Source organism: Podarcis melisellensis (assembly GCF_964234715.1).
Source record: "Podarcis melisellensis genome assembly, chromosome: 5".
In the NCBI taxonomy this organism is placed as follows: Eukaryota; Metazoa; Chordata; class Lepidosauria; order Squamata; family Lacertidae; genus Podarcis; species Podarcis melisellensis.
The window spans coordinates 6,276,449-6,302,206 of NC_138537.1; the positions used below are offsets into that span (position 1 = coordinate 6,276,449).

Sequence of the window (25,758 nt, forward strand, 5' to 3'; positions counted from 1 at the left end):
GGAGAATAAATGCACACCCAGATTAAATCTCAGGAGCTGGAGTGAAGTGTAGGTCAGCAATAAACCAACAACTGTGTCAGGGAAGCTGACTCTGGCAAGTGCATGAGGTGATGACAAGGCTTTCAAATTTGGCAACCAGACAGCATTATAAAATCAAAAGGCAACAGAGAAAATGGCCAGGAACAAATTGAGTATAAATTTAGATGGTACTTGGTGGACTCCTGCTCCCATCATCCCCTTGCCACTGGCCTCTGGCTAGCAGGGACTGGTGGGAGTTCCTTCAGCACCAACTCCTGGAAGGCAAATGGTTGCAGAAGTGTGAGCAATTGGCTAGCTCTGGAACCAAAGAAAGGGGTGCAACTTCCACACAGCAGTGACCGCACCCTTTCCCTACAGCTCAGTACCTTCTGAAGATCGAAGTCTGGTTGCATGGCAATGTCAGCCCGAACACAGAATGAGCAAAGCAGGAGCATCAAAAGGCTGTGCATGGTGGACCTCATCCTGCGGGTGCCTCCTCTTGCTCCTTGCGTGCTGTCAAGAGAAAAGCAACTGGGCAGAGGAAGATGCCGTCTTCTTCGAAGGCGCCCAACTTTATACCTCTCCCCTTGGGTGTCAAAGCAGCCAGGGCACTCTGCAGCGTCTCCTCCCACATCTTATGTAACACTTTGGCCAAGTGTGGATCTGCTATCTTGGATAGGTGGTATTGGGTAACACCCTATTAAGTGATCATTTCTGGGCTGCAACTGGATAGCAACCAGGGGCAAAACCAAGCTTTGTTTCACCCGAGTCAAAGACCCAGTTTGGCACACTCCCCATCCGTACTTGTGTACAGATGGGGCGGGGGGAGAGAGACTGGGAGCCTCAATGGCACCCCACTGGAGGCTTCAACTGGGCAAAAACCCCTTTTAGCTCCCCCGTAGCTACAGCTCTGAGTAAGCCCCTTCGCCTGACCCAACAACAACAAGAAAAGAGAACAGGCAGGTTGGATGAAGGGGCACTTCAAAATGACTCCCCACGATCCAAAAGATTGTTTGCAGTATACAAATATTCTGCCCTCGAGGGCATTCCCAACCAAGACCCCTTTTGTTAGACAAGCGTTCCCAACCAAGACCCGTTTGTTAGACAAGCGTTCACATAATGAGTCAACATTCTCAATTGATTCCTATGGGGAAATTTCTAAGCATTCCTGACTGTGGAACTTTGACCTCAAAAGGGGGGGGCAGAAAAACCCTCTGGAACCTTGTCCAAATTCTACCGCTCCCACCCAACACTGTTTCTGATGAAACGGCTTATGAGGACCAGTAAAACAGTTTAAAAAAGAAGGCTTGTTTAAGGCTGCTAATCTGTTTATAGTACTTTATGCAGGCCTGGCTGCTTGGATATCTGAACTTGCGGTGTGTATAGCAATGTTTCGGTACTAATTCCTTGTGTTTAGATAAGTGAACTTTCATCGAACGAATTTTCGGATCACAAGACCTGCATGCATTCACATTCTTGCAAAGCATTTTTTTTTCTAATACAACACATTTTTGTATATTGTTTTCAGAAGCATGTGCATTCCATGCACACTTTGCATTAGCATGTGCATTTTTGGACATATTCCTTAACTTATGTTATCTGCGAAATTTAGAAAATTTTGAAGGGCAGCTGTGTTTCAGTTGGCACATTGCTCCAGAAAGTAAAAATTTGGAAGGTTTACCTTGAAAATGTTAACTGAATCAAAACTCTCCCCTGTTGCTAGCTGGAGCCCCTGGCTGTCTATTCGGTTGGGCCAGACCAGATTGGCAGGTGACCTGGGCAATTCACATTTGTGTTTTCGTGGCCAAAAGGCTTCATTGCATCCATGCACAAGTTAGGAACCTAGGAAGCAGCTTTATACAGAGTTAGACCATTGGCCTATCTCCTTCTGTACTGTCTACACTGATTGGCAGCAACTCTCAATGGGTTTTGGCAAGGGACACTCTCAGCCCTACCTAGAAATGTTAAAAATTCCATTTTTTAACACACACAAAGATACACACAGAGCAGGAGAAAACAAGCTTGCTCCATCTTCCATGTGACAGCCCCTAAAATATTTGAAGATGGCTATCCTGTCTCCTCTCAGTCTCCTCTTTTCCAGGCTCAACATACTCAACTCCCTCAATCATTCCTCATAAGGCTTGGTTTCCAGACCCTTGATCATCTTGGCCACCCTCCTCTGCACATGTTCTAGCTTGTCAATATCTTTCTCATATTGTGGTTCCCTGAATTAGACACAGTACCCCAGGTGTGGTGTGACCAAGGCAGAATAGAGTGGTACTATGACTTCCCTTGATCGGGACACTATATACTTCTGTTGACACAGCCTAGAATAGCATTAACCTTATTTGCTGCTGCATCACACTGTTGACTCATGTTAAGCTTGTGGTTCACTAAACTTGTGGTGAACAAACTAAAGATCGATCCAAACTAGGTGGTGATAGTCTTTGGTTGATAATAATAGTGATCTAGGTGGAACCTATTTTAGGCAGGAACCTATTTTAGACAGGAATGCACTCCCCGGCCCTAGAGCAACAGACTCACAAAGGGGTCTAGCTTTATCCAGGGATGTGCTGGTGACCTCAATGCCCACAAGTGCCTTCCTCCATATTTACTGCCCTATACTGGGGATGGGAATCAGACCCAGCCTTAGCTGTTTAGTCCAGGGGAAACCAATGTGGTGTCTTCTAGATGTGTCATTTGGTTGACAGATGGAGCTGGCTTGAAACCTGTGCCTAGAGCCATTGCTTTCTTGCCAGTGGGCAGACACTCCCAGCCAGCCGCAATCAAGAGAGAGAGGAAGTGGCCTGCAAACTAATCCTGCCTTTATCTAAATCCTCCTGGAGCTTTCCTAAATCCCCTTGTGCAAAGGCCTTCCAGCTGAGCCAAGCTGCCTTAAGAGAAAATGTACACAATACGCCCCCTTCAAATTACTGGCTTCTTAAAACAAACAGCAAAACCTGAAGGACCTCAACTGCCTCCCAGTTGGTGTGTGCCCAGAGCAAGAAAAGTGGTAGAGGTTGATTCATAGATTCATAGAATGGTAAAGGGACCCTGAGGACCACCTAGTCCATGGGTAGGCAAACTAAGGCCCGGGGGCCGGATGCGGCCCAATCGCCTTCTAAATCTGGCCTGCTGATAGTCTGGGAATCAGCGTGTTTTTGCATAAGTAGAATGTGTCCTTTTATTTAAAATGCATCTCTGGGTTATGTGTGGGGCATAGGAATACGTTCATTTTTATAATAATTTAATAATAATAATTTATTATTTATACCCCGCCCACCCTATTAGGGGAAATAGGAAGCCCCGAAAAAATATTTTTTAGATGTCCTTTTTATGTTGAGATTCGTAGAGACACCACTGAGCCTTTGCTGAAGAGGCCCGCCAATCGTTCAGACAAGTCTAAACTTAATTCTCTCCTCTTAGGCAAAGATAACAAGACGACCTGGATGGTAGCCAGATTCTGTGCCCAGATTTGTAGGCACAGATCATCCTCTAGAATAAAATAGCTCACTAGAGAAATGCTGAAGTCGCCTCAGGGTCAATTTTTATGGTAGCCGAAATCTCAGTTGTACGTGTATATGTATATATATATATTAATTTTAACTCATGAGCTATTGCTGCAATCTGCTCTGATTGCATATTTTATCTTTATGAACGTTGTTTTATTGTGTTATGTTATGTGAGCTGGTCTTTGACTGTAATAAATTATCTATCTAACTATCCCACCAATCTGGCTGGGTTTCCCCAGCTACTCTGGGTGGCTTCTAACAGAATATTAAAGTACAATAATAATAATAATAATAAATAATCCAGTCCCCCACAAGGTCTGAGGGACAGTGGACCAGCCCCCTGCTGAAAAAGTTTGCTGACCCCTGAATTAGTCCAACCCCCTGCAATGCAGGAATATGCAGCTGTCCCATTCAGGGATCGAACCTGCAACCTTAGCGTTGTCACCGCTATGCTTTAATCAACCAAAAGGCATGGGAACCTTGCTCAGGAAAGGAGCTGAGCATCCTATTTGGAAGGGGGGGGGAGCAACAATATTGAAATAATGGGAGGCTATGGGTGGCATTTACACAGTTAGACCCACTGAAATGATTGAATATAGCCAGGAAAAATCTCGGACTGGGAAAAGTTGGCCACGGCAGTTCATGCACTGGTAACTTCAAGACTGCATTACTGCAATGCACTTGAACTGGGAGCAGCAGTTAGTGAACAGTGCTGCAGCACAATTGCTATTAGGACTGAGGCCTTCTCAGCATAGAACACCAGTGCTCAGGAATCTGCACTAGTTGTCAATCTGCTACTAGGCTAGGTTCAAGGTGTTACTGTTAGAATATAAAGCCCTTAACAACTTGGGGCCAGTTTGCCTGTGAGTTGGAAGGAAGGTCTCATTTCCGGAGCTGCTGATCTCTTCTTTCTGCAGCTCTGCTTTGCACCCATTTTCAGCTTCATTCCATCTCCTGTTTTTCAGGCCCCTGCTTTCATCTTCAACCCTGTCCCCAAGCCTCCTACACCCTCCTTTTTGCAACTTACTTTGAAGAAGAAGAAGAGTTTGGATTTGATATCCCGCTTTATCACTACCCGAAGGAGTCTCAAAGCGGCTAACATTCTCCTTTCCCTTCCTCCCCCACAACAAACACTCTGTGAGGTGAGTGGGGCTGAGAGACTTCAGAGAAGTGTGACTGGCCCAAGGTCACCCAGCAGCTGCAGGTGGAGGAGCGGGGAAGCGAACCCGGTTCACCAGATTACAAGACTACCACTCTGAACCACTACACCACACTGGCTTTGCATCCCCATTCTTACTCTTACTCCTTTTTTTCCTCCACCCTCCTTGTCAGTTTTCTCAACTCTCTCCTACACGCACTTTTCCCACACTTCCTTTTCTCTCCTGATTCGGCCACCCCCATTCAACACTCCCCCCCATACTGATAAGAGAACCAAATAATTGTAGTGTTGGAAGGACCCCAAGAGTCATCTGGTCCAATGCCCTGCAATGCAGGAATCACAACTAAAGCATCCACGACTGATGGCCACCCAACCCCAACCTCTGCTTAAAAACCTCCAAGGAAGGAGAGTCCATAACCTCCCAAATGAGACAGTTCCACTGTCAAACAACTCTTTAACTGAGATCCCTGCATTGCTGGGGGTTGAACTAGATGGCCCTGGGTGTCCCTTCCAACTCTTGTTGTTGTTTAGTCGTTTAGTCGTGTCCGACTCTTCATGACCCCATGGACCAGAGCACGCCGGGCACTTCTGTCTTCCACTGCCTCCCGCAGTTTGGTCAAACTTCCAACTCTACAATTCTATTATTCTAGCATCTGTGCCAGACAGTCACCCATACCCTCTAGCTATGCATGCAGAAGAGCTTGACACTCCCCCCTGCTAAAAGGACCAGAGGCCTGGGGGAGTGCCAAGCTCTTTTTGCTTGAGACAACCCTAGAATGCTGCTGCCAGCCAGTGTAGGCAGCAGTGGGCTACATGGATAAACAGGTTGAAGGATTAAGACAGCCTTCCTAATGCATTTGATAGACACTTCAAGCGCCTTTGAGTAAATAATAATAATAATAATAATAATAATAATAATAATAATAATAATAATAATATAAAAATCTGGAGGGGGTATCAATAAAGGCAACTCTGGGAAGAAATGCAGCATTTCCTGATGGCAGGAACTGATACTTTTTGTAGGAAGAAATATTACCATATTATGACATTATAATAGTAGTAACAAATAATAATTAATGTACCTGTGGGCTGAGGATTAGGGGGGTGTGTTCCTGGAGATTCCCCCAATGACAAAACCAAAACATCAACACTACCATTTTGTGTGACATTTTTTTTATTTTTAATCAAGGATCAGCTTTTACAGGGGTGGGTTAGAGGTGAAAGATGCTCATGGCTGAACAGGGAACAGGTGCTACGTCAGTGCTGGAGAAGTCAAGGATTGGCAGACGGGTCAGAAAATGGGGCTTCCTTGCTCGAAGCAAAACCTGGATTTTCAGCCTAGGAGCTTGAAAAGGAAAGGGTGTGTGTATGCCACATATTTCTGCATTCTGGATATAATCCCAACCACCAACCACCAGATTTAGAAGTCTCAATTCCCCTTGGTGGTATCCAAGCAAGCTCAGCCCTCTTCTGGGTGCAAACTACACACAACTGTATTTGTTGACACACCATGACCACGGAACTCCCTGCCACCAGATGTGGCTCTATTCGCTTTAAAAGGAGACAAGACAAATTCAGATTCAGATCTATCAAGAGAGCATCCATGTTCAGAAACAGTATCCTTCTGGATGGCGGCTAACAGATTGAGGTTGAATCCTGACAAGACAGAAGTACTGTTTTTGGGGGACAGGAGGCGGGCAGGTGTGGAGGATTCCCTGGTCCTGAATGGGGTAACTGTGCCCCTGAAGGACCAGGTGCGCAGCCTGGGAGTCATTTTGGACTCACAGCTGTCCATGGAGGCACAGGTCAAATCTGTATCCAGGGCAGCTGTTTACCAGCTCCATCTGGTACGTAGGCTGAGACCCTATCTGCCTGCGGACTGTCTTGCCAGAGTGGTACATGCTCTGGTTATCTCCCGCTTGGACTACTGCAATGCGCTCTACGTGGGGCTACCTTTGAAGGTGACCCGGAAACTACAACTAATCCAGAATGCGGCAGCTAGACTGGTGACTGGGAGTGGCCGCCGAGACCATATAACACCGGTCTTGAAAGACCTACATTGGCTCCCAGTACGTTTCCGAGCACAATTCAAAGTGTTGGTGCTGACCTTTAAAGCCCTAAATGGCCTCGGTCCAGCATATCTGAAGGAGCGTCTCCTCCCCCATCGTTCTGCCCGGACACTGAGGTCCAGCTCCGAGGGCCTTCTGGCGGTTCCCTCCCTGCGAGAGGCCAAGTTGCAGGGAACCAGGCAGAGGGCCTTCTCGGTGGTGGCACCCGCCCTGTGGAATGCCCTCCCACCGGATGTCAAGGCTATGGACAACTACCTGACATTCAGAAGACATCTGAAGGCAGCCCTGTTCAGGGAAGTTTTTAATATGTGATATTTTAGTGTATTTTTCATTTCTGTTGGAAGCCACCCAGAGTGGCTGGGGAAACCCAGCCAGATGGGTGGGGTACAAATAATAAATTATTATTATTATTATTATTATTCTGAGCAGCCCCTGCTGAGGACAAGCAGCTGAGCGCAACTATCACATCCATGCCCAGCTCGTGAGAAAACAGGAGACTGGGCCCTTGGCCTGAATCAGCAGCAGGGCAGTCATTGTGTCCTGAAGAACTACCATGGCTGATCATCAGGCCAACCTTCTGTGGGCCTTCCAGAAGCTAACCTGCAGTCCCACAGATGCTCCCAAACAATGAAGGCCTCTCTTGCTCCTTTGAAATCTCTTCCATGCCTCTTCTCTCCCTCCCTCCCTCTCTCCCTCTCTCCCTCTCTCTCTTTATCATCTAAGAAAGCACAGAGTTAAACTATGGAGGCACTGATGGCCACCAACGTTGAGAGATTTAGAAGAGGATTGGACAAACTCATGGAGGAGAGAACTATCGCTGGCTACCAGACATGATGGCTATGATCCACCTCTGCGGTCAGAGGCAGCCATGCTTCTGAATACCAGTGGCTGGAAACCCAGAAGAGGAGAGGGCTCTTGTGCTCAAATCCTGCTTGTGGGTTTCCTACAGTATGCATCTGACTGGCCACTGTGAGAACAGCATGCTGGACTAGATGGGCCATTGGTCTGATCCATCAGGCTTTTCTTACGTTCTTAAGCAAGCAGCCCTTGGCACTTGTTGCTCAAGACAGTGGCCTAGCTCACACATAACACACATATTATGTCTGACAAACCATGCTTTGGAGAGCCCTGTGCACTCCTTCCCCAGCAATTGACACACATGCGCTGTCAGGGTTTATGAGGAAAGGCCTCAGGACAGGCACGTATGAGCCCCACCCTCTTGATTTCTAGAAATGTAACACTGCCCACCGCCTGCCTCTCCCACGAGCCACAGAGTAAAAGGCAACTCACCTACACATCGTCCGTCATGCAAAGATCTGTCCGGAGAGAAGGCAAGGAGAGGGATCAGGGAGTGATCTAAAGGCATTTGAGGGTGGCAAGGGTGTGTGTGCTGCATGCTGGTGAGCAAAGGGTTGCTTTGCTACCCAGGGCACAGTCCTGTGTAGCCACCAAATCACAGCTCTGGAACAAGGGCACCCAGAGGTCTTCTAGTCCAACCTTGGCCACACACGTACCACTAGGCAAGCCCATCGCACTCTTGCATTCCCTACTCACTAACCCCCCCCCCCCGCCCCACAATGCAATTCAGAGTGTCCGGCTGCAAGAGACCAAACGTGGCTTATTAACCATTAATTTATGTCTAGATGCAAACTCCCCTCTGTTGCTCACACTGGGAATATGGGATGCATGAGACATAAGGCCAGATATCCTTAATTTTTAATTTCAGCAGGAAACTTGTTTATGCCTGTTTCTCCTCTCTACTCAGTTTTTCTCCTCCTCTTTCTTCATATACCCCCTTGCTAAAAATCTAGAAACAGGGCCAGCAGGCAGATCAATGGTCAGTGTGCTGTGGATCCCAACCCTACATCAGCTGAAAAGAAAGGATATAATCTTTTTTTATGATATACATGGGCTATAGCATGACAATGGTGATGGGTTTTAACTGTGAGCTGCTTTGGGAACCAGTCCTCTTTGTCATTTTCAAGAGTCCAATTTAAATTGGGGCTTTTCAAAAAATCAGGTGAGGACTTTGATTTGTTGTAGCATAAGTTGGCATGGAGCCCCATCATTCATTGATTTTTTGCCAGCTCTAAGACTGCTGCACATTGCTGTACAGTTTCTAAAAAGCTGTGTTCAAATGGCGTTTCGTATTTTGGGGGAGATTTTTCTGAGTTCCGTATTTGTGCACGGCATGGAGGTTTTTTTTCTTAAAAAGGCATGTGATCAATGTATTAAATCAATGGGAAGGGAAAGAAAACAAAGCAAACTGCTGAGATTCTATGTTTTGGCAGCCAGAGCTTAAGAGTGAAGGAATATTTTGGGTTTCAGAATTCGAAATACAGACAGACCAGGCAGGAACTAGACCTGTCAGGGGACTGCCATCGGAACAGGGAAGGGAAGTTGAGGGGCAGCTGGGTTACAGGGAAACTCCGAAAATCTTGTGAAGCAGTTCCTCTTCCTGTGGTGGGGAAAGCCACACCTCCAGTGGGGAAGAGGGGAAGGGACCAGAGGATGCTGCTGGGAGCCTCAGCACCACTCCTTGCCAAGCTGGCCAGGAGGGAAGCACGCCTCTTCCGTCTTCCACCCTGCGCAATGGTGTAAAACGCAAAGAAGAAAGGAAAAGGCTGGGGGTGACTAAGCTATTATGTTGGGGGAGGACCTGGAAACAACCACTCCCAGATTCTGCTAGCAATTGAGGCAGATATGAATTTGTGGTTCTGCACTGTAGTTTTGCACCAAAACAAAACCTGTAAAAGACAGGTTGGAGTCCTGACTGGTTACTCACGAGCAATCACCATTGCCATCTGACAGGACCCCTTTAAACCAAGGATGGGGAACCACACTGCCCTCAAGAAAACTTCTTTGGGGCCGTGTGCCATTGGTGAGGCAAAACTAAGTGCTGCAATGGACTAGACTTTACCTACGTCCTAGCCTAGTGGCTGCTCAAGTGGGCAGTGCAAACTTCTGGTGAGTGATTACCTAAGGTGGGGTGCTAAGATTCTCGGGGGCACCAGGGGGTGCTGGAGGTGTAAATTACCTTCAGGCTTTGAAACAGGTGCTATCGCTCGATCAAACATCATTTCAATTGCATTAATTAAACTAAATAGTCTTAAGTGGATTTTGAATCAATGCACAATCAATGGCTACTGCTCTAAATGTCATGGCCCTACTATCTTGCTTAGTGTACCTCCTCCACAAGAGGCAGCAACATGAGAACAGGGCCTTTTCTGCAGTGGCTCCCCATTTGTGGAATATTCTCCCCAGGGAGGCTCACCTGGAGCCTTCATTATACACCTTTAGGTGCCAAGTGAAAAAGTTCCTTTTCAACAAGGCCTTGGGCTGATTAACGCTCTATTTACGTTTAAATGTGTTGGGGGGTGTTGTTGTTCCATTGTTAGCGTTTTAATGATTTACTTGTGCTTTTACTTTGTATTTTTATCTTGTGAACCACCCAGAGGTCTTGTGCTGAATGCCGGTATATAAATCTAATAGATAAATGAAAATGAAAAATAGTGCGTTGTACAAAGCACTATTCCAAATAATGCCTTTTCTTAGGATAGGATGGGGGCACTGGGATGGGTTTTTATGGTACCAAGGGGAAGGGGCCTGAAAACTGTTTATGAATTGCTGCCCTCTGTCCAAGCAAGCCAGAGGCAGGTGAGCCCATGATAAACCCCACATGGCAATCTCTAGAGGAAGAAACCTGAGGCCTGTCCAGCTCCCACTCCCAGTTCTCCCACTTACCAGTGCTGGGCAAGAAGAGGATGTCCTCATTACCAAGTCCCTCTGCCAAGGCCAGCTGGGTGAACTTCTCCCGCAGTTCGGGACTCAGCTCCTTGCTTCTACCTGCCACCAGAAACACAAAGCGCTGTTGAGCAAGGAGAGTTGGTAGAGCACGAGACTCTTCATTTCAGGGTGTGGGTTCGAGTCCCATGTTGGGCAAAAGGATTCCTGCCCTGCAGGGGTTGCACTAGATGATCCTCACGGTCCCTTCCTACTCTCCAGCTCTCCTGCCACCCAATCTATCTGGTGCAATAAAACCCAGGCTCCCCAGTCCTCTGTCCCCAAGGGGAACAGTGCAAGCCAGAAGGGCGGGGCTGGTGGAGCAGAAGGGAGGAAGGCTGCCCCCTGGTGGCAGAGCAGTGGGAGGAACAGACGTACCATACAGTGTTACCATTGTCAACTTCTTCATGTTTTGCTCCTTGGCATACAGCAAGGCGTACTCATCGTAGTTGGTCTCCACCACACGGACGTCATGGCGGTTTCCAGAGCCTGGCATCGAAGGAGGCAAGAGAAGAATTGAAATGGAGCCAGCAAGGAGACACAGTCACACACCCACACCCCATCACTGCCAGACACTGGCTTTGCACACCACGCAAATGATTCCTGGATTACAGGGGGTTGGACAACATGAATCTCGGGGTCCCTTCCAACTCTACAATTCTATTATATATATATATATATATATATAAATAATGTTTATTAAAAATTTCAAAAGATTACAAAAAGAAAGAAAAGAAAGCGAGAAACAGAAAATACAAAATACAGAAAAAAATAAAATAAAAACAATTAAAAACAAATCCATCTTTCTGTGTCTTATCTTTCATTTACTTGTTTCCTTGACCTCCTCACACCTCCCTTTTTTGTATTCTAGTTCAATTGGTTATTTCAGCAAATCCTTTCCATCCTTGTTTTTATCTTACTAATTTATCTTAATATATTGTAACTTTACATTCTGACCTGTTAACAATCCATTATTACTTAACCCTTTATAGCATTACTGCTAAAGCCACATAACTTCATTCCAGCATCCTTCTAGCATTCCTTAATTTTACAGTGTTTCTGTAGATAGTCTTTAAATTTCTTCCAGTCTTCTTCTACCGACTCTTCTCCCTGGTCTCGGATTCTGCCAGTCATTTCCGCCAGTTCCATGTAATCCATCACCTTCATCTGCCATTCTTCCTGGGTGGGTAAATCTTGTGTCTTCCAATACTTCACTATAAGTATTCTTGCTGCTGTTGTTGCATACATAAAAAGAGTTCTATCCTTCTTTGGCACCAATTGGCCGACCATGCCCAGGAGAAAGGCCTCTGGTTTCTTCAGGAAGGTATATTTAAATACCTTTTTCATTTCATTATAGATCATCTCCCAGAAAGCCTTAATCTTTGGGCACATCCACCAAAGGTGAAAGAATGTACCTTCAGTCTCTTTACATTTCCAGCATTTATTATCAGGCAAACGATATATTTTTGCAAGATTGACTGGTGTCGTGTACCACCTGTATATCATTTTCATAATATTCTCTCTAAAGGCATTACATGCCGTGAACTTCTTACCTGTGGTCCATAACTGTTCCCAGTCAGCCAACATAATGTTGTGTCCAACATCTTGAGCCCATTTAATCATAGCATATTTCACCGTTTCATCCTGAGTATTCCATTTCAGCGGCAAGTTATACATTCTTGACAAAGTCTTAGTTTTGGGGTCTAACAGTTCTGTTTCCAATTTTGATTTTTCCACCTGGAAGCCAATTTTCTTGTCCAAATTGTATGCCTCCATTATTTGATAATAATGAAGCCAATCTCGCACTTTGTTTTTTAGTTTTTCAAAGCTCTGCAATTTTAATTTATCTCCCTCTTGTTCCAGAATTTCCCAATATTTCAGACATTTGGCCTCCATATTGAGCTTTTTCTGAGCCTTCGCTTCCATCAGTGACAACCACCTTGGGGTTTTGTTTTCCAGTAGGTCCTTATACCAACTCTACAATTCTATGATATAAATGGTGCTAGCCACTGGCAGGTTGGTTTGGTTTGGCACCCACCCAACCCCCAGCTGCTAGAACCAGTTTCCCTCTCCGTCTGGCAAGGGATGGCTCTTCCTTGCCCTGCTTGGAAACAACCAGGAGGGATTAAGTCAGAAAGGTGCCAATCTCTTTCCCATCCCATCCCAGACTCAGGGTTGCCTGGATGCTGCCCAGCCAGACGGGAGATAACGTGGCTCTCACTTACGTGGGCTGGTGTATAGGAATCGGCCAGGCTGCTCAGTCCGGACAAAAAGGCTTTTCCTCGTCTCGCACTCGTTGAGCCTAGAGCAGAGAGAGAGCAGGACAGTGATGAAAGAAGGAGAAGCACAGGCAGCCAACTCAGGAAGCCTCCTGGCTTACGGGAACAACCTTCAGGGTTTTGAGTTTGAGAAATCTCAGCTAAAGCATCCCTGACAGATGGCCATCCAACCTCTGCTTAAAAACCTCAAAGGAAGGAGAGTCCATCTCCTCCCAAGGGAGACCGTTCCACCATTGAACAGCTCTTACTATCAGAAAATTCTTCCAAATGTTCAGCTCAAATCCTCTGGAGGGCACCAGGTTGACAGAGTCTCGCTTATGCAATGCTCTTGGGTCACATTTATAAACAAGTACATACTGTAAATCTAGGGATGCAGGTGGCACTGTGGGTTAAACCACAGAGCCTAGGGCTTGCCGATCAGAAGGACGGTGGTTCGAATCCCCATGACAGGGTGAGCTCCTGTTGCTCCTGCCAACCTAGCAATTCGAAAGCACGTCAAAGTGCAAGTAGGTCAATAGGTACCGCTCCGGCAGGGAGGTAAAAAACATTTCCATGCACTGCTCTGGTTCGCCAGATGCGGCTTAGTCATGCTGGCCACATGACCAGCTCCCTCAGCCAGTACGCCGGCTCCCTCGGCCAGTAAAGCGAGATGAGCACCGCAACCCCAGAGTTGTCCGTAACTGGACCTAACTGTCAGGGGTCCCTTTACCTTTACCTTTACTATAAATTTACAGCTGAGTTCCTATAGATGAAGGATTCGAACACAGACCCACAGAGCTGCATACAGCCCTGGTGAAAGGAAACCCATGAATATCCTCATTTTACAGGTGGGGAACACAGAGGCTGAGAGATGAGAGTCCAGTGCAAGGCCAGCCGTGGCAGAGGATTTATTTTATTCTCCTGCTATTGTTGAAATATTGGGAGTGAGAACTCTCCACAGATCAACTGCAAATCAGCCCCCTGGGAGATGCCAGCTTGCTTCTGTCCACATCTGCCCAACATCTGTCTATTGCAGAATCTCTATGGGCTGTCTAAAACAATAATAGCAGCTTCAACTTGTGGAACTCCCAGTCACAAGGTTTGTGGCCATGGGGTTGGATGGTTTTTCTTTTGAAAGGGTTCTATGGATGCAAGAAGAAGGGTCCATTGCTGCCAACAGTGATCAGTATTGAAAGCACTATGGAACCTGCATGTCCAAAAGAAGTGTACCCTTAGATGTCAGTTGCTGGGAGCATGCAACAGGCAAGGGTCATTGCCTCATGCCCTGCTTGGGGACTTCCCCAGGTCATCTGTCTGTCCATATTTGGAAGCAGGAAACTTGGCTGGGTGGATCTTTTGCCTGATCCAGCCTGGCTCTTCTCATCTTGCCCAGCATCCTGACTCCAGGATCAGTTCAGCGTGGAGCACCTGCAAGCAAGGCAGCTGCAGTCTCCCATCATATCTGGTTATCAGTGTTCCCATGCTTCAGTGTGGTGTAGTGGTTAAGAGCGGTGGACTTGTAATCTGGTGAACCGGGTTCGCTACCCCGCTCCTCCACATGCAGCTACTGGGTGACCTTGGGCTAGTCACACTTCTCTGAAGTCTGTCAGCCCCACTCACCTCACAGAGTGTTTGTTGGGGGGGGGGGAAGGAGAATGTTATCCACTTTGAGACTCCTTTGGTTGGGTAGTGATAAAGCTGGATATCAAATCCAAACCCTTCTTCTTCTGAATATGGAGGTTCTGCTCCTAGCCTTCTGTGCTGACAAAAGACCCACCCCTCCATTAATTTTGCTCATCCCTGATTTTTGATGCCATTGTGACCAGAGGCCTGTGCCTAAAGAAGAAGCCTCTTCAGATTTCCCCTCCAACCACCGTAAATTAAGACACTTTGGTGGAAAACTCTCTCTTGGAGTTGAGAGCACATAAGCCACACAATTAACAAGGCTAAGTCAGAATTAGCCCTCTTCATCTCTTTGTTGTGCCCCTTGCTGAACACATTTTGGTGGGGAGTGGGTGGGGCACAAACAAAGAGATTATTTCCAGAATTTCAAAAACTTTCCCTATTTATTCCCAGCTTCTGAGATTTGAAAAGCTCTAGCTTCCTGGGTAGAGTAGCTGTTTTGCAATCCCCACTGGCAGCATCTCCAGCTGGGGCTGGGAGATGCCTCCACTTGAAATCCTGGCTGCTGCCAGCCAGTGTTGACATTACTGGGCTTGCTAGATCAAGGGTCTGACTTGGTCTAAGGCAGCTTCCAAAATTCCTGTACATGCAGATCGTTGGCACAGGCATTGTGTAAAGAGGTAGCGAGTGAGTTTCCTTCTCATTCCTTTTGCACAGCCACTAGCCAGACAATGAGAACATTCTCACGTCGGTCATCCTCTCTTCTCGTCCTTCACAGGACTTGGCTTGGAGTTGAAACATACGTTTTTCAATGCCTGGAACATTCCAGCGGAGACACTGAATGACAGGCAGAACGACAAGTCTCTCTCCCACGGGGGTCCCTTTGCAAGATCTTAGATCTGAGCTTCTCAGGGTCTAACTGAAAGACAGCTACTGTGGCATAATGGCTAGAGCACCAGACTAGGACCTGGGAGACCAGGATTCAGTTCCCACCCTGAAGCTCCCTGAGAGTGTAGCCTTGCGCCAGCTGCTGCCTCTCTCAGACTAACCTCCCTCACAGGGTTGCTGTTTGGATTAAATGAGGAGGTGCGTGGGTCATGCACGCCACCTTGACCTCCTGGAGGGAAAGCAGGATGGAAATGCAATAAATGCAATAAGTCATTTCATTTCAGATTCTGCAAGGGTCCCGGGCAGACGATCCAGGGATGGGGCTTGCTAGGTTTAAGCCAAGCTCCACGCAGACACGTGAACCCAGCTCTTTGGCCCCTGAGCTGGGGGCAGGGGCGGGGGGGGGGGGGGAGGCGCGGTTACCTGATCCTGCTGGAAGTCAGGCTGCACAGCCACTTCAGCCTGTACCTGGGACAGGCAGCCCAGGGTCAGGGCAAGGACGCTGAAGAATTGTGTCCGCATTGTGCCTAATGCTCTCCTGCGTCTGCTGCTTGTCTCTATCTGCACAGCCTGTCCAGAAACCCAGGCCAGCTGGCTATTTATTGGCCAGTTGAGCAATGCTTCAGAGTGGGATCATGCTGACCTCTCTTCCCCCCACCCCCACTGATATAGTCTGTTACACAAAGCAGAAAGAGAGAGAACAGGGAAAGAACATGAGAGGGCGGAACAGCTGCTGCAATTTCCCACCCGCTATTCCCCCTCTGAAATGCTGACTCCCTACTGTGGCCTGGAGCAGGGAAGGGTTTTGAAGTATTGGGGTCTGGTGCACTCTGCTGGCACGCTGCTTGTGCATCACCACAGGAAATCTGGTGAATGATAGAGATAAAGGAGAGCAGGCTATAGTTTCTAGCAAAGCAGCAATGACCAGGTCGTCTGCAACAGGCGCCAGAAGAGGTGAAAAGCATCTATTTTTTCCATGTCAACAACAATAGATCACTTGACAGCATGGGAGCAACAAGTTCAGCCAGGGACAGCATAGGGACAGCGGAGTTCGCCTGTGCCATTACCAAGGGCAGAGCCATCAGTAAAAAAGAATACTGTAAATCAGTGTTGTGAAAAGGCTGATAAGCAACTTGGATCCATTTGGATGTAGGCATGAGCAGAGTTGCCAAGAAACTCACACCCATAAGTTGATACGTGTTGCACAGGGAAAATGTTGGGTTTGCAAGCACGGAGGAGTCTAAACAGCATGCAGAGCTTCAAGGATTAAAGATGGTAAATAATGATGTCAGCCACTTTCTCCACCAACAGAGCAACTGCAGCTACGACATGCAAACAATGGGAAATTGAGCAATCCCAAAGACTGAGTTAAAAAACCTGAAGCAACACCTGAATCTTAGGGCCTTCCTGGAGGCAAGAGCTTGTTTGAGCAAGGCAAAGGCTGCATGTGTACGCCTTCAAGAAAACTGCTACAAGGCGAGAGCAGCTGGAGAAAAAGGGGAAAGACTTTAGTCTCTAGTCCCTGTTTACCAGCTTTCTCAAGATCATAATGTAAAAGCAACAGATAACAGCAAGTTCATACACAAACCTTTAAACAATTGCTTTACTGTGAGTCTAGAGTTGATCAAGCTCAGTTCCGAGTGTGCCATAGGGCTGACCTCAGTGTTGCAAAAAGGGCAGGTTCCACCCTCAGATGCTCTTGCAACAACTTGTTCTTCCAAACAGTTTCAAGATCCATTGCCAGTTGCAAGGCCTCCTGGTTGGCGAGGCTCTCCACCTTCTATCCTGGCAAACTGAACTAAAACCGAGTGTGCACATTGAACTTTGGCATCTCTTCAGCCAGCACACCCAATCTGTTCCTTGGGACAAAGGCGGGGGGCAAGGGAAACTGTGATGGAAAACTACTTCTGTCAGCAGACCTTGCAGCTTGGGTGAATTAGATTGAAGGAATCGCTTATAGTTTTTGTAATTCAGAGGCTTTATTCATGCAGGAATTACGTACAGGATGAGTGGGGGTGAGAGAAAGAAAGCAGCAGATATATTGTCTAGAGAATAGCAAAACAAAATGGCTCAGCTTTTAGGGGCAGAGTTAACTTAGACCAGGCATCCCCAAACTTGGCCCTCCAGATGTTTTGGGACTACAATTCCCATCACCCCTGACCACTGGTCCTTTTAGCTAGGGATGATGGGAGTTGTAGTCCCAAACAGCTGGAGGACCAGGTTTGGGGGTGCCTGACTTAGACAAACAGCTGGATAGATTGTTGAACTACCAGTGCCCTCATGTGGTTTGAAGCAACACATGCATTAGCTAGAAGTTCAGTGAGAAGGAAATACATTTGCTCTTCTCCTACAGCTTCTTCTCTCTGTAATACCTTCCATGTCCTTGGTCGTACCCAGTTGTTCACAACAACCTTGGCCTCACTCCTCCTCCAGAGCAGGTTTCTGTTGCTGCTCTTTCCACTTCCACTCTTCCAGTGTCCGTCTTCCTCTGAGCTGCCCCTTCTCATTGGCTGCTAGGAAAGCCTGTCTCTGCAGCTGAGCACCCTTTGCATCCCTCTTTATGTTTAACTGAAAGACTTTTTAAAGATATGACTTGTTTCGGTGGGCATTTTGAGTGATTTGGGGGGTTTACAGTTAATTTTATCAGATTTTAAGGTGCATCCTTTTGGTATCCTTCTGAACATCACTTAAACTATGGTATTAATTACAGGTAGGTAGCCATGTTGGTCTGCCGTAGTCGAAACAAAATTAAAAAATTCCTTCCAGTAGCACCTTAGAGACCAACTAAGTTTGTTATTGGTATAAAGTGGTATTAAGTGGAAGTAAATGAATCAAATAAGTAAGAAAGTGTCGTTGAAATGAAGGCAAAAAGAGCCTTGGACCTGGGTCAGACCAGCCGCACATCTACTCCTTTTAGAGACATTGGGGTGTTTTAATGTATTCCACCCCCTTGGTTTTGTTGGATGGATGGATGGATGTTTTGAGTTGCCATAGCAAAAAAAAAAAATCACCTAAGAAATTTAATAATAATAATAATATTAATAATAATAATAATAAGTACAAAGATACAGAACCACTCCAAAGGCATAATAAAGCATTAACTAACACAAATATTCCCTTTACAAAGTATATATCCACACTTTCTTTTGCTCTGTGCTTTCTAGACATAGGTCTTACATTCCCAGGTCCAGGTCTGAGTGGGTTTTTTTGTTTGTTTGTTTTTTGTCCTGGCAGACAAAAGCGCTCCAAAAGTGGTCCAGGCACTTTCCTGGGAAAACATGCATTTTACTGCTGAATCACAGCAAACAGCAAAAAACAAAAACAAAACATACGATAGCTGTTTGCTCCCACTCAGTGGTAAAAAACCAGGGTTTCCCTGGGAAAGTGCCTGGACCAACCCCCCCCCCCCAAAAAAAAACCCCTCACACTCAAGCACAGCTTTAAAACCCAGACTTGTGTCTAGAAACGCTGCACAAAAGGAAGTGCAGATGACCCCTTAAACAAGGCAGACACTTGCATATATACATATATACCCCCATCGTTCAGCCCGGACACTGAGATCCAGCACCGAAGGCCTTCTGGCGGTTCCCTCATTGCGAGAAGTGAGGCTACAGGGAACCAGGCAGAGGGCCTTCTCGGTAGAGGCGCCCACCCTGTGGAACGCCCTCCCATCAGATGTCAAAGAGATAAACAACTACCTGACATTCAGAAGACATCTTAAGGCAGCCCTGTTCAGGGAAGTTTTTAATATGTAACGCTGTACTGTTTTAAACACTTGATTGTGGCTGGGGAAACGCAGCCAGATGGGTGGGGTATAAATAATAAATTATTATTATTATTATTATTATTATTATTATTATTACTACTACTACTACTACATGGGTGACCATGTGCTTCGATATTTGTATAAAAATTAAACATTCTGGGGCCCTGTGCCTTCAGTTCTTCATTCCTTTGACCCCCCCCCCCAATGTGAAAATGCAATAACTGAGAGGATGCCTGTCCACTTGGCAAATGCCTTTAACAAGGCTGGAATGAGATTTTAAACACACACACATACAGTCCCACGGTATCCACTGCTGTGAGCTACTCAGAGGACAGTGATGTGGAAACACAAATGTCATGAGGCCAGTGTTTTCCATTTGTCTACTGCTAAGCCGGCATTGTGTAACAGTCTGCCTCCAGGCGGGATATTATCCTTAATTGCCACCCCTTCAAGTACCCTTCGCCACACTTAAAACTCCCAGTTGTTCTGCTTAGCTCTGCCAAAGCAACAGTTTACGTAAGAGCGGCTGTTTACAAAAGGGATTTTCATTTCGCCTCCTCAACCAATTCCAGTACCTGTTTTGCAGAGTGAATGAGGGCACATTCTTCCGCCCCAGCTTTAACCATCACACTACTGTATCAGGGTAGTTCAGTTGCTTAGAGGTGCTGATAACATCAAGCTTGCGTTTGGGACAGCCACAGGGAGTTGGAAGAGACGATCCTCAGGATTGCTTCCAACTCTATGATTCTACAACACAAACAACACACAGGGCAACTGCGGGAAACTCAGTGCAAGAAGCAGGAGGGAAAGGCATCAGTGCCTTTATTTGACCTGCAAATTCCTTCAGTCCTGGAACGCCGCAAGGGAGAAGTACAGAGCCAAGAATTCTCTCCCTTCTATACAACTGCAAAGAATATACACAGAGACACACACCCCTATTTGCAAAGGGGGGGAGAGAGATGGATATTGCCCTTTTACTCATACATTGGTACCCCGGCTGTCAAACGTAATCCGTTCCGGAACGCCGTTCGACTTCCGAAATATTCGACAACTGAGGGGCAAAGGGCAGTCTGCAAAGTCAATGGAGAAAATTGTGAGGGGGGAAGCAGCAGAAGTTGTTTGGCTTCCAAGACGCTCGAAAACCAAGATACCAATGTATAAAGGAAGGGCTGGTGGTCTCCCTTGCCCCATTCACTGCCCATTGGTGCTGTGCTGAAAACATCATTTTTATTATTATTTATTAGATTTATATACCACCTGTAATGGTTATAGGGGTTGCTCATGCGTAAGTTGCCGCCACTCCTGGCTAGGTTACCTGGTTGAACCCTTTCTGTCTGGACAGCCCTTCACTTCGTGGCTGTTTCAGTCGCTGGCAGAATTTGTCAGTGGGTGTTTCTTAAACTTCTTCCAGCAAAGAAGTTCTTTGACGCCAAGTCTCCGCCTACTCTCCCTGCGCCGAAGTCTTCTGCGCAGGGAGGGTGTGGGCAGCGGAGTACCCGTGCTCTCCCCACTGGTCTCCGGGGAAGAGTCCTGGAGCCTTCTCTCCGATTCCCCCATCTGCCCCCCTTCACCCCTGGTGTTACGCTGATTTCCTTCCCCAGCAGATGGGCTGCCTCTCTCCCTGCTGGGCCCCTCTCCAGCATCGCTCTGGAGCCTTGCCTCCGCCTCTGGCTCCGATGGCAGTTCCCTGACACCACCCTTCATCACAAGCTCTATCCTGAAAACCAACCTTGATCAGTTAATGAGAAAATTATTTGTTTGTTATTTTATTACTACCCACCCATCTCCCTAAGGTTCCAAAGGCAGAGTACAAGAATGTAAAATACAGTTTGAAAACTCACAATAAAAAAAATTCAATCTCACACATCCAAAAAGTGTCGATCTTTATTGCATATAGATAAAGGAGAGAAAAACTTTCAATGAATTAACCAGAAGCCAAGGAGGCTGATCCTTGTCCATAATAAAAAATATTCATCATCATTAGCCAGTTTCCCACACTACAATGGAAGGTTTCCTGGGGGTTTTATTGTATGATTTTATGCTCAGTTGTAAACTGTTCTGGGGTTGTTGTTTTTATAAATAGAAGTACTGTGTATAGAGCCAGCCCATCCATGAGGCAAGGGGAGGCAGGCAACCTCCTCAGGTGGCAGGATCCATAAGGGAAGCAGATCCTGATGTCAGTCTTTATTCCCTGCCCACCTTGTTTCTGATATAGATCGTCACTCCCCAATTCTTCCCTGGAGGGGAGAGGGGGCACTATTTTGTGGTTCGCTTCAGGGGCCAAAGTGTCTTGGACCAGCCCAGGCAGTATATATAGCCTGTTACAGAGCTTGGGTGCATCCCCCGCTCCCTGCCAAGCAGTAGCAAGATTCCAGGGGGTTCCGGGTGCTCACCCATCTTTCGTGCTTCTTTGGAGAATTGAAGATGCTGCTGAGATTGTCATAGTTTTAAGAAATATGGTTTATTCACATATTTACACCTTCCATCCCCGTGGACGGAGTTCAGATCTTTGTTTCTTTTTTGTGTGAATAATTTTTATTCATTTTCCAATTTTAAAAACATCATATTAGGAACAAATCAAACCACATCTTTCCACATTCAAAAACAAAAAACAATATAGCCAACTATATAATCCAAATGAATTAATTTCAACGGGTCTTCCTGTGTTCTGGGTTTCAAAAGCCAAATATCCACCCTTTATCTTTCTGCTATCTTCTCTATTACTTCACAATTTTCTAAGTCTGATATTAACTATCTCCTCTATCAGTCAGTCGCTGGTATAACTCACTATCTTGTTGTATTTGACCATTCCTTATTTCTGTAATCACGCAGGGGGCTTTTTCCACGTTCTTAGTTTTAATATTTTGAGGCACAGTCCTCTTCGATGGCCCCTCCTTTTTCTGATGGTTGTTGTTCTAGTAGGCTCTGGGCTTCCATCCAAGGTTGGAATTAATTAGTGACTTCTCACTGTCTTTGATGTTTCACATACAGTGGAACCTCGGGTTAAGAACTTAATTCGTTCTGGAGGTCCATTCTTAACTGAAACTGTTCTTAACCTGAGGTACCACTTTAGCTAATGGGGCCTTCCACTGCCACTGCGCCACCACGCGATTTCTGTTCTCATTCTGAAGCAAAGTTCTTAACCTGAGGTACTATTTCTGGGTTAGCGGAGTCTGTAACCTGAAGCGTCTGTAACCTGAGGTACCACTGTATACTGTAGTGGTGTACTTGGCAATCAGTAAGTCACACAAAGATTGTTTCTGTTTCCTCATAAAAACCCACGCCAGCTCTCTGGGGCCCTTGGACGGCTGGCAGGCATACAGAGTTCACCACCACTCTTTTCTCAAACTGTAATATTCCATGGAAGCAAATGCATCCTCTGTAAAGTACACCCCTTTTGCAATTCCAATAAAAATATCTCCAATACCCCCCCCCCCATTGAAGGAGGCTTTTTCTGGTCATATCCTTTTTCTTACTGCATTAGAGCTTTTACTGTCGCCATCTTCCTCCTCAACCTGAGCTGTTCTGATCATATCTTATCTTGCTCTGCTAATTTTGATCAGGGCTCTACACCAAGGACTGGAATTGGGGTTCACCAAATCATGAAATAGCAAATATAACCAATACAAAAGTATGGCAGCTGTTCACCTCATTCATCAAAACGACAAGAAATAAGCCTCTTCGAAGTCCGAAACTTGTAGTTTAGCAGATTTTTCTTTTAACTCTCACCATCCAGAACATGCCTGCCCCCCCCAATCTTTTAATTTTTAGGAAACAGGGACTTCTGGCTGATGAGACTGACCTTGGAGAGTTGCCAAATTCGTGCCTTGGACATCACCCAGAGTCCCTGCCTTTGCATCTTGTTACGGAGCACAGATAACAGACTGGGGGTAGCACAGGCCCCCCTTCCCAGGGGGGCAGGGTTAATTACCCTCATTTAACCCTGATGGGAGCCAATGTAGATGTTTTAAGACCAGTATTATATGGTCCCAGCAGCTGCTCCCAGTCACCAGTCTGGCAGCCACATTCTGGATTAGTTGTCATTTCCGAGTCACCTTCAAAGGTAGCCCAATGTAGAGCGCATTGCAGTAGTCCAAGTGGGAGATTACTAATACAAAGCTGATTCCTGCGATCGTTGATCGTGGCACATTCTCATAGAATGGTAGAGTTGGAAGGGGTCCTTGGGGTCATCTAGTCCGACCTTCTGCCACACAGGAATCTCAACTAGAACAGACATGACAGGTGGCCATCCAACCTCTGCTTAGAAACCTCCAAGGAAGGACATCCACAATCTCCTGAGGGCATCCATTCTACTCTTGAGCATTTCTTGCCTCCAGAAAGGTCCTGCTGATCTTTAGTCAGGATCTCCTTTCTTGTAACTTGGATCCATTGTTTTGGGTCCTGTTCTTCTATGCCTGTGAAAGGCTACCTGGGATTTTGCCTCTTGCCCTGGATTTCCTCCATCTCCAATGGCAGTACATGACCCCCCCCCCAAGAGAAGAGCAGCCACTTCCACAAAACCCTCCCTCCCTCCAAGCCCCAGTACTGAAGAGAAGTAGGAGGTGATGCTGCTTTCACAGTTCATGGAGGAGGTGGACCAACTGTGCCGAGTGTGGGGATAGGTGAGTGCTCTCTGCCACCTGCCTCAGGATCCAAGGAGGAAGCTGGCCAAACGACGACCAACAAGTCAACACCCAGTAAGACATCAGACTCCACCAGTTCACAGGGGCCTTTGACCAGCCGTGAGGAGCAATCTTCCAGCAAATCCATGCGTTTCCACATCCTATTTTTCAACAGAACTGCTTTATCAGCCTCAACTTCTTTGAAAACATCTAGCATCTAGCATGGCCTTGGGGGCAAAATCTCAATACATAAAGCCTTTGACTTCTCCCTCCAGCTTCAAGTAACACTCCATAGTGTAAAAAAGGAAGCTGCCTCTAGCACCCCTGCCCTGCCCCCAGCTTTTAAAGGATTCTTTTTCCTGGCAAACTCCCAAGGTCACTCATGGTAGTCATGATGGGTATCAATCAAAAGGTGGGCTGTTTCCCCTTTATCACATACACAGCCCAACAAGATAATGTCAAAAATCCACCAACAGCATACAAATCAATATGGCTAACCTGATTCAAAACACCCACCCACCCCACTCACACATGAAAACAAAGACCACCACAGCCAACCACAAATGAACAGCCACACCATAGGCCAACCCCAACCTCTCTCACCACCAAAGGAACACAAGTGAACAGCAGAGAACCTGCACAAGCAACGCTGACACAAAACCCCACATATATTAAGTAAGATAGAAACATCGCCAACTGACCCCACCCCCACTCATCTCCCCCCTCCACCTCTTCCCCCCTTTTCTTCCTAATGTCTCAACAAATGGAACCGATTTTTAAAAAAATGTTACATGGGGAGGGGAAATACGAGAGAGACACATTGCACATACCTTTGTAAATCAAGAAAATCTTTAATAAAAATACATTAAAATAAACAGGTGGGCTGTTTGAATGGGTGCTGGTCCTTACTCCCAATGCTGCGCCTACCCAGCTTATCTTGTGCTCAGATCAGGGGGGAATTCAACAGGTGCTGCTTAAGTGACACATTTTAAAGGTTGCATCGGTGAATTGGGGGACGGGTTGAGCGGGGGGTGGGAAAGAAAGCCCTCCTGCTCTCCAGAGGCCGGCAGAGTTCTCAGCTCAGCACACCACAAAAACAGGGTGGTACTGGAAGTGCAGCATGCACTTGCATGGGTAAACAACATGTGCTAGCCATTTGAACAGGAATAAAAACGGGGGGGGGGGAGGAGGAATAAAAGAAAAAGGACAAAGCCCTCCATGCTTTGTTTGCTCACGCGCTCTGCAGGGAAGGCTCTTTGCTGCTCAAAATCTGCCTTCTCTGCAGAATCATCCCAGCCCCAGAGCTGATTCCAGCAGGAGCACCTGACAGGGTTGAAACTCCACAGACGGGAGATGAAGCCACCTTTTAAAAAACATAATTTCCGGCAGAGAGATTCCAAAAACAAGAACTACTCAGAGGCCGCTCGTACACAACCTCAGCCGCTGTGCACAGTGAGGAGAAGAGGCCAGCTGCCTGCGCTTTGCACTCCATCGCAAGGCAGAGTCCAGGGGCTGATGTTTATGAGGGGGTTGTGTGTTTTCCTACACATACACTAGAGGGCTGTGTGCATGGTGAGCTTGACATCGATACCAGGGAAGGTCTTAGAACAGATAATTCAACAGTTGGTCTGTGAGCATTTGGAAAAAGTCGCTGTGATTACTAAGACCCAACATGGTTTCTAAAAAATAAGTCATGCCAGCCCAGCCTGTTTTATTTTTTTGTTGGAATTACAAACTTGATGGATCAGGTAAATGCTGTGGACATAGTGTATCTTGATTTCACTAAGGCTTTTGACAAAGTCCTATGTGATATTTTCATGAGGCAGCTGGTAAAATGTGGGTTGAACAAGGTAACTGTTAGGTGGATTTGTAGCTGGTTGATTTACTGAACCCAAAGAGTCGTCATTAATGGTTCCTCATCATCCTGGAAAAAAGTGACAAGTGGGGTGCTGCAAGGTTCTGTCCTGGGCCCTTTGTTGTTTAATGTCTTTATAAACGAATGTAGGAATTGAGTGGATACTCATCAAATTTGCAGATGACACCAAACTGGGGTAGCTAAT

At 46.5% G+C, this 25,758-nt stretch overlaps 3 protein-coding genes across 4 annotated transcripts in view; 1 reads left to right on the top strand and 2 right to left on the bottom strand.

Moving 5' to 3' along the window:
- The window catches only part of LOC309369816 (cytochrome P450 2J5-like), a 201,041-nt gene that overhangs the window by 94,198 nt on the left and 81,085 nt on the right, over positions 1-25,758 (top strand). The window lies entirely within an intron of this gene.
- The window catches only part of LOC309369823 (cytochrome P450 2J2-like), a 226,942-nt gene that overhangs the window by 6,209 nt on the left and 194,975 nt on the right, over positions 1-25,758 (bottom strand). The window contains exon 1 of one of the 2 annotated variants that reach the window (XM_081911166.1): positions 405-760. The exons of the other annotated variant lie outside the window; for it this stretch is intronic. Within the exon in view, the coding sequence (XP_081767292.1) occupies positions 405-500 (96 nt within the window). The 5' untranslated portion in view covers positions 501-760. Of the gene's footprint in view, positions 1-404; positions 761-25,758 lie in introns of those variants that run through there. 2 annotated transcript variants of the gene reach the window in all.
- On the bottom strand, positions 5,841-15,955 carry LOC309370603 (lipocalin-like). Its single transcript, XM_081912524.1, has 6 exons — positions 15,660-15,955; positions 12,767-12,912; positions 10,920-11,030; positions 10,503-10,604; positions 8,049-8,074; positions 5,841-6,034 (listed from the first exon to the last, which is right to left on the bottom strand). Exons 1-5 carry the CDS (start codon positions 15,830-15,832, stop codon positions 8,049-8,051), a joined length of 558 nt encoding a protein of 185 aa, XP_081768650.1. The 5' UTR covers positions 15,833-15,955; the 3' UTR covers positions 5,841-6,034.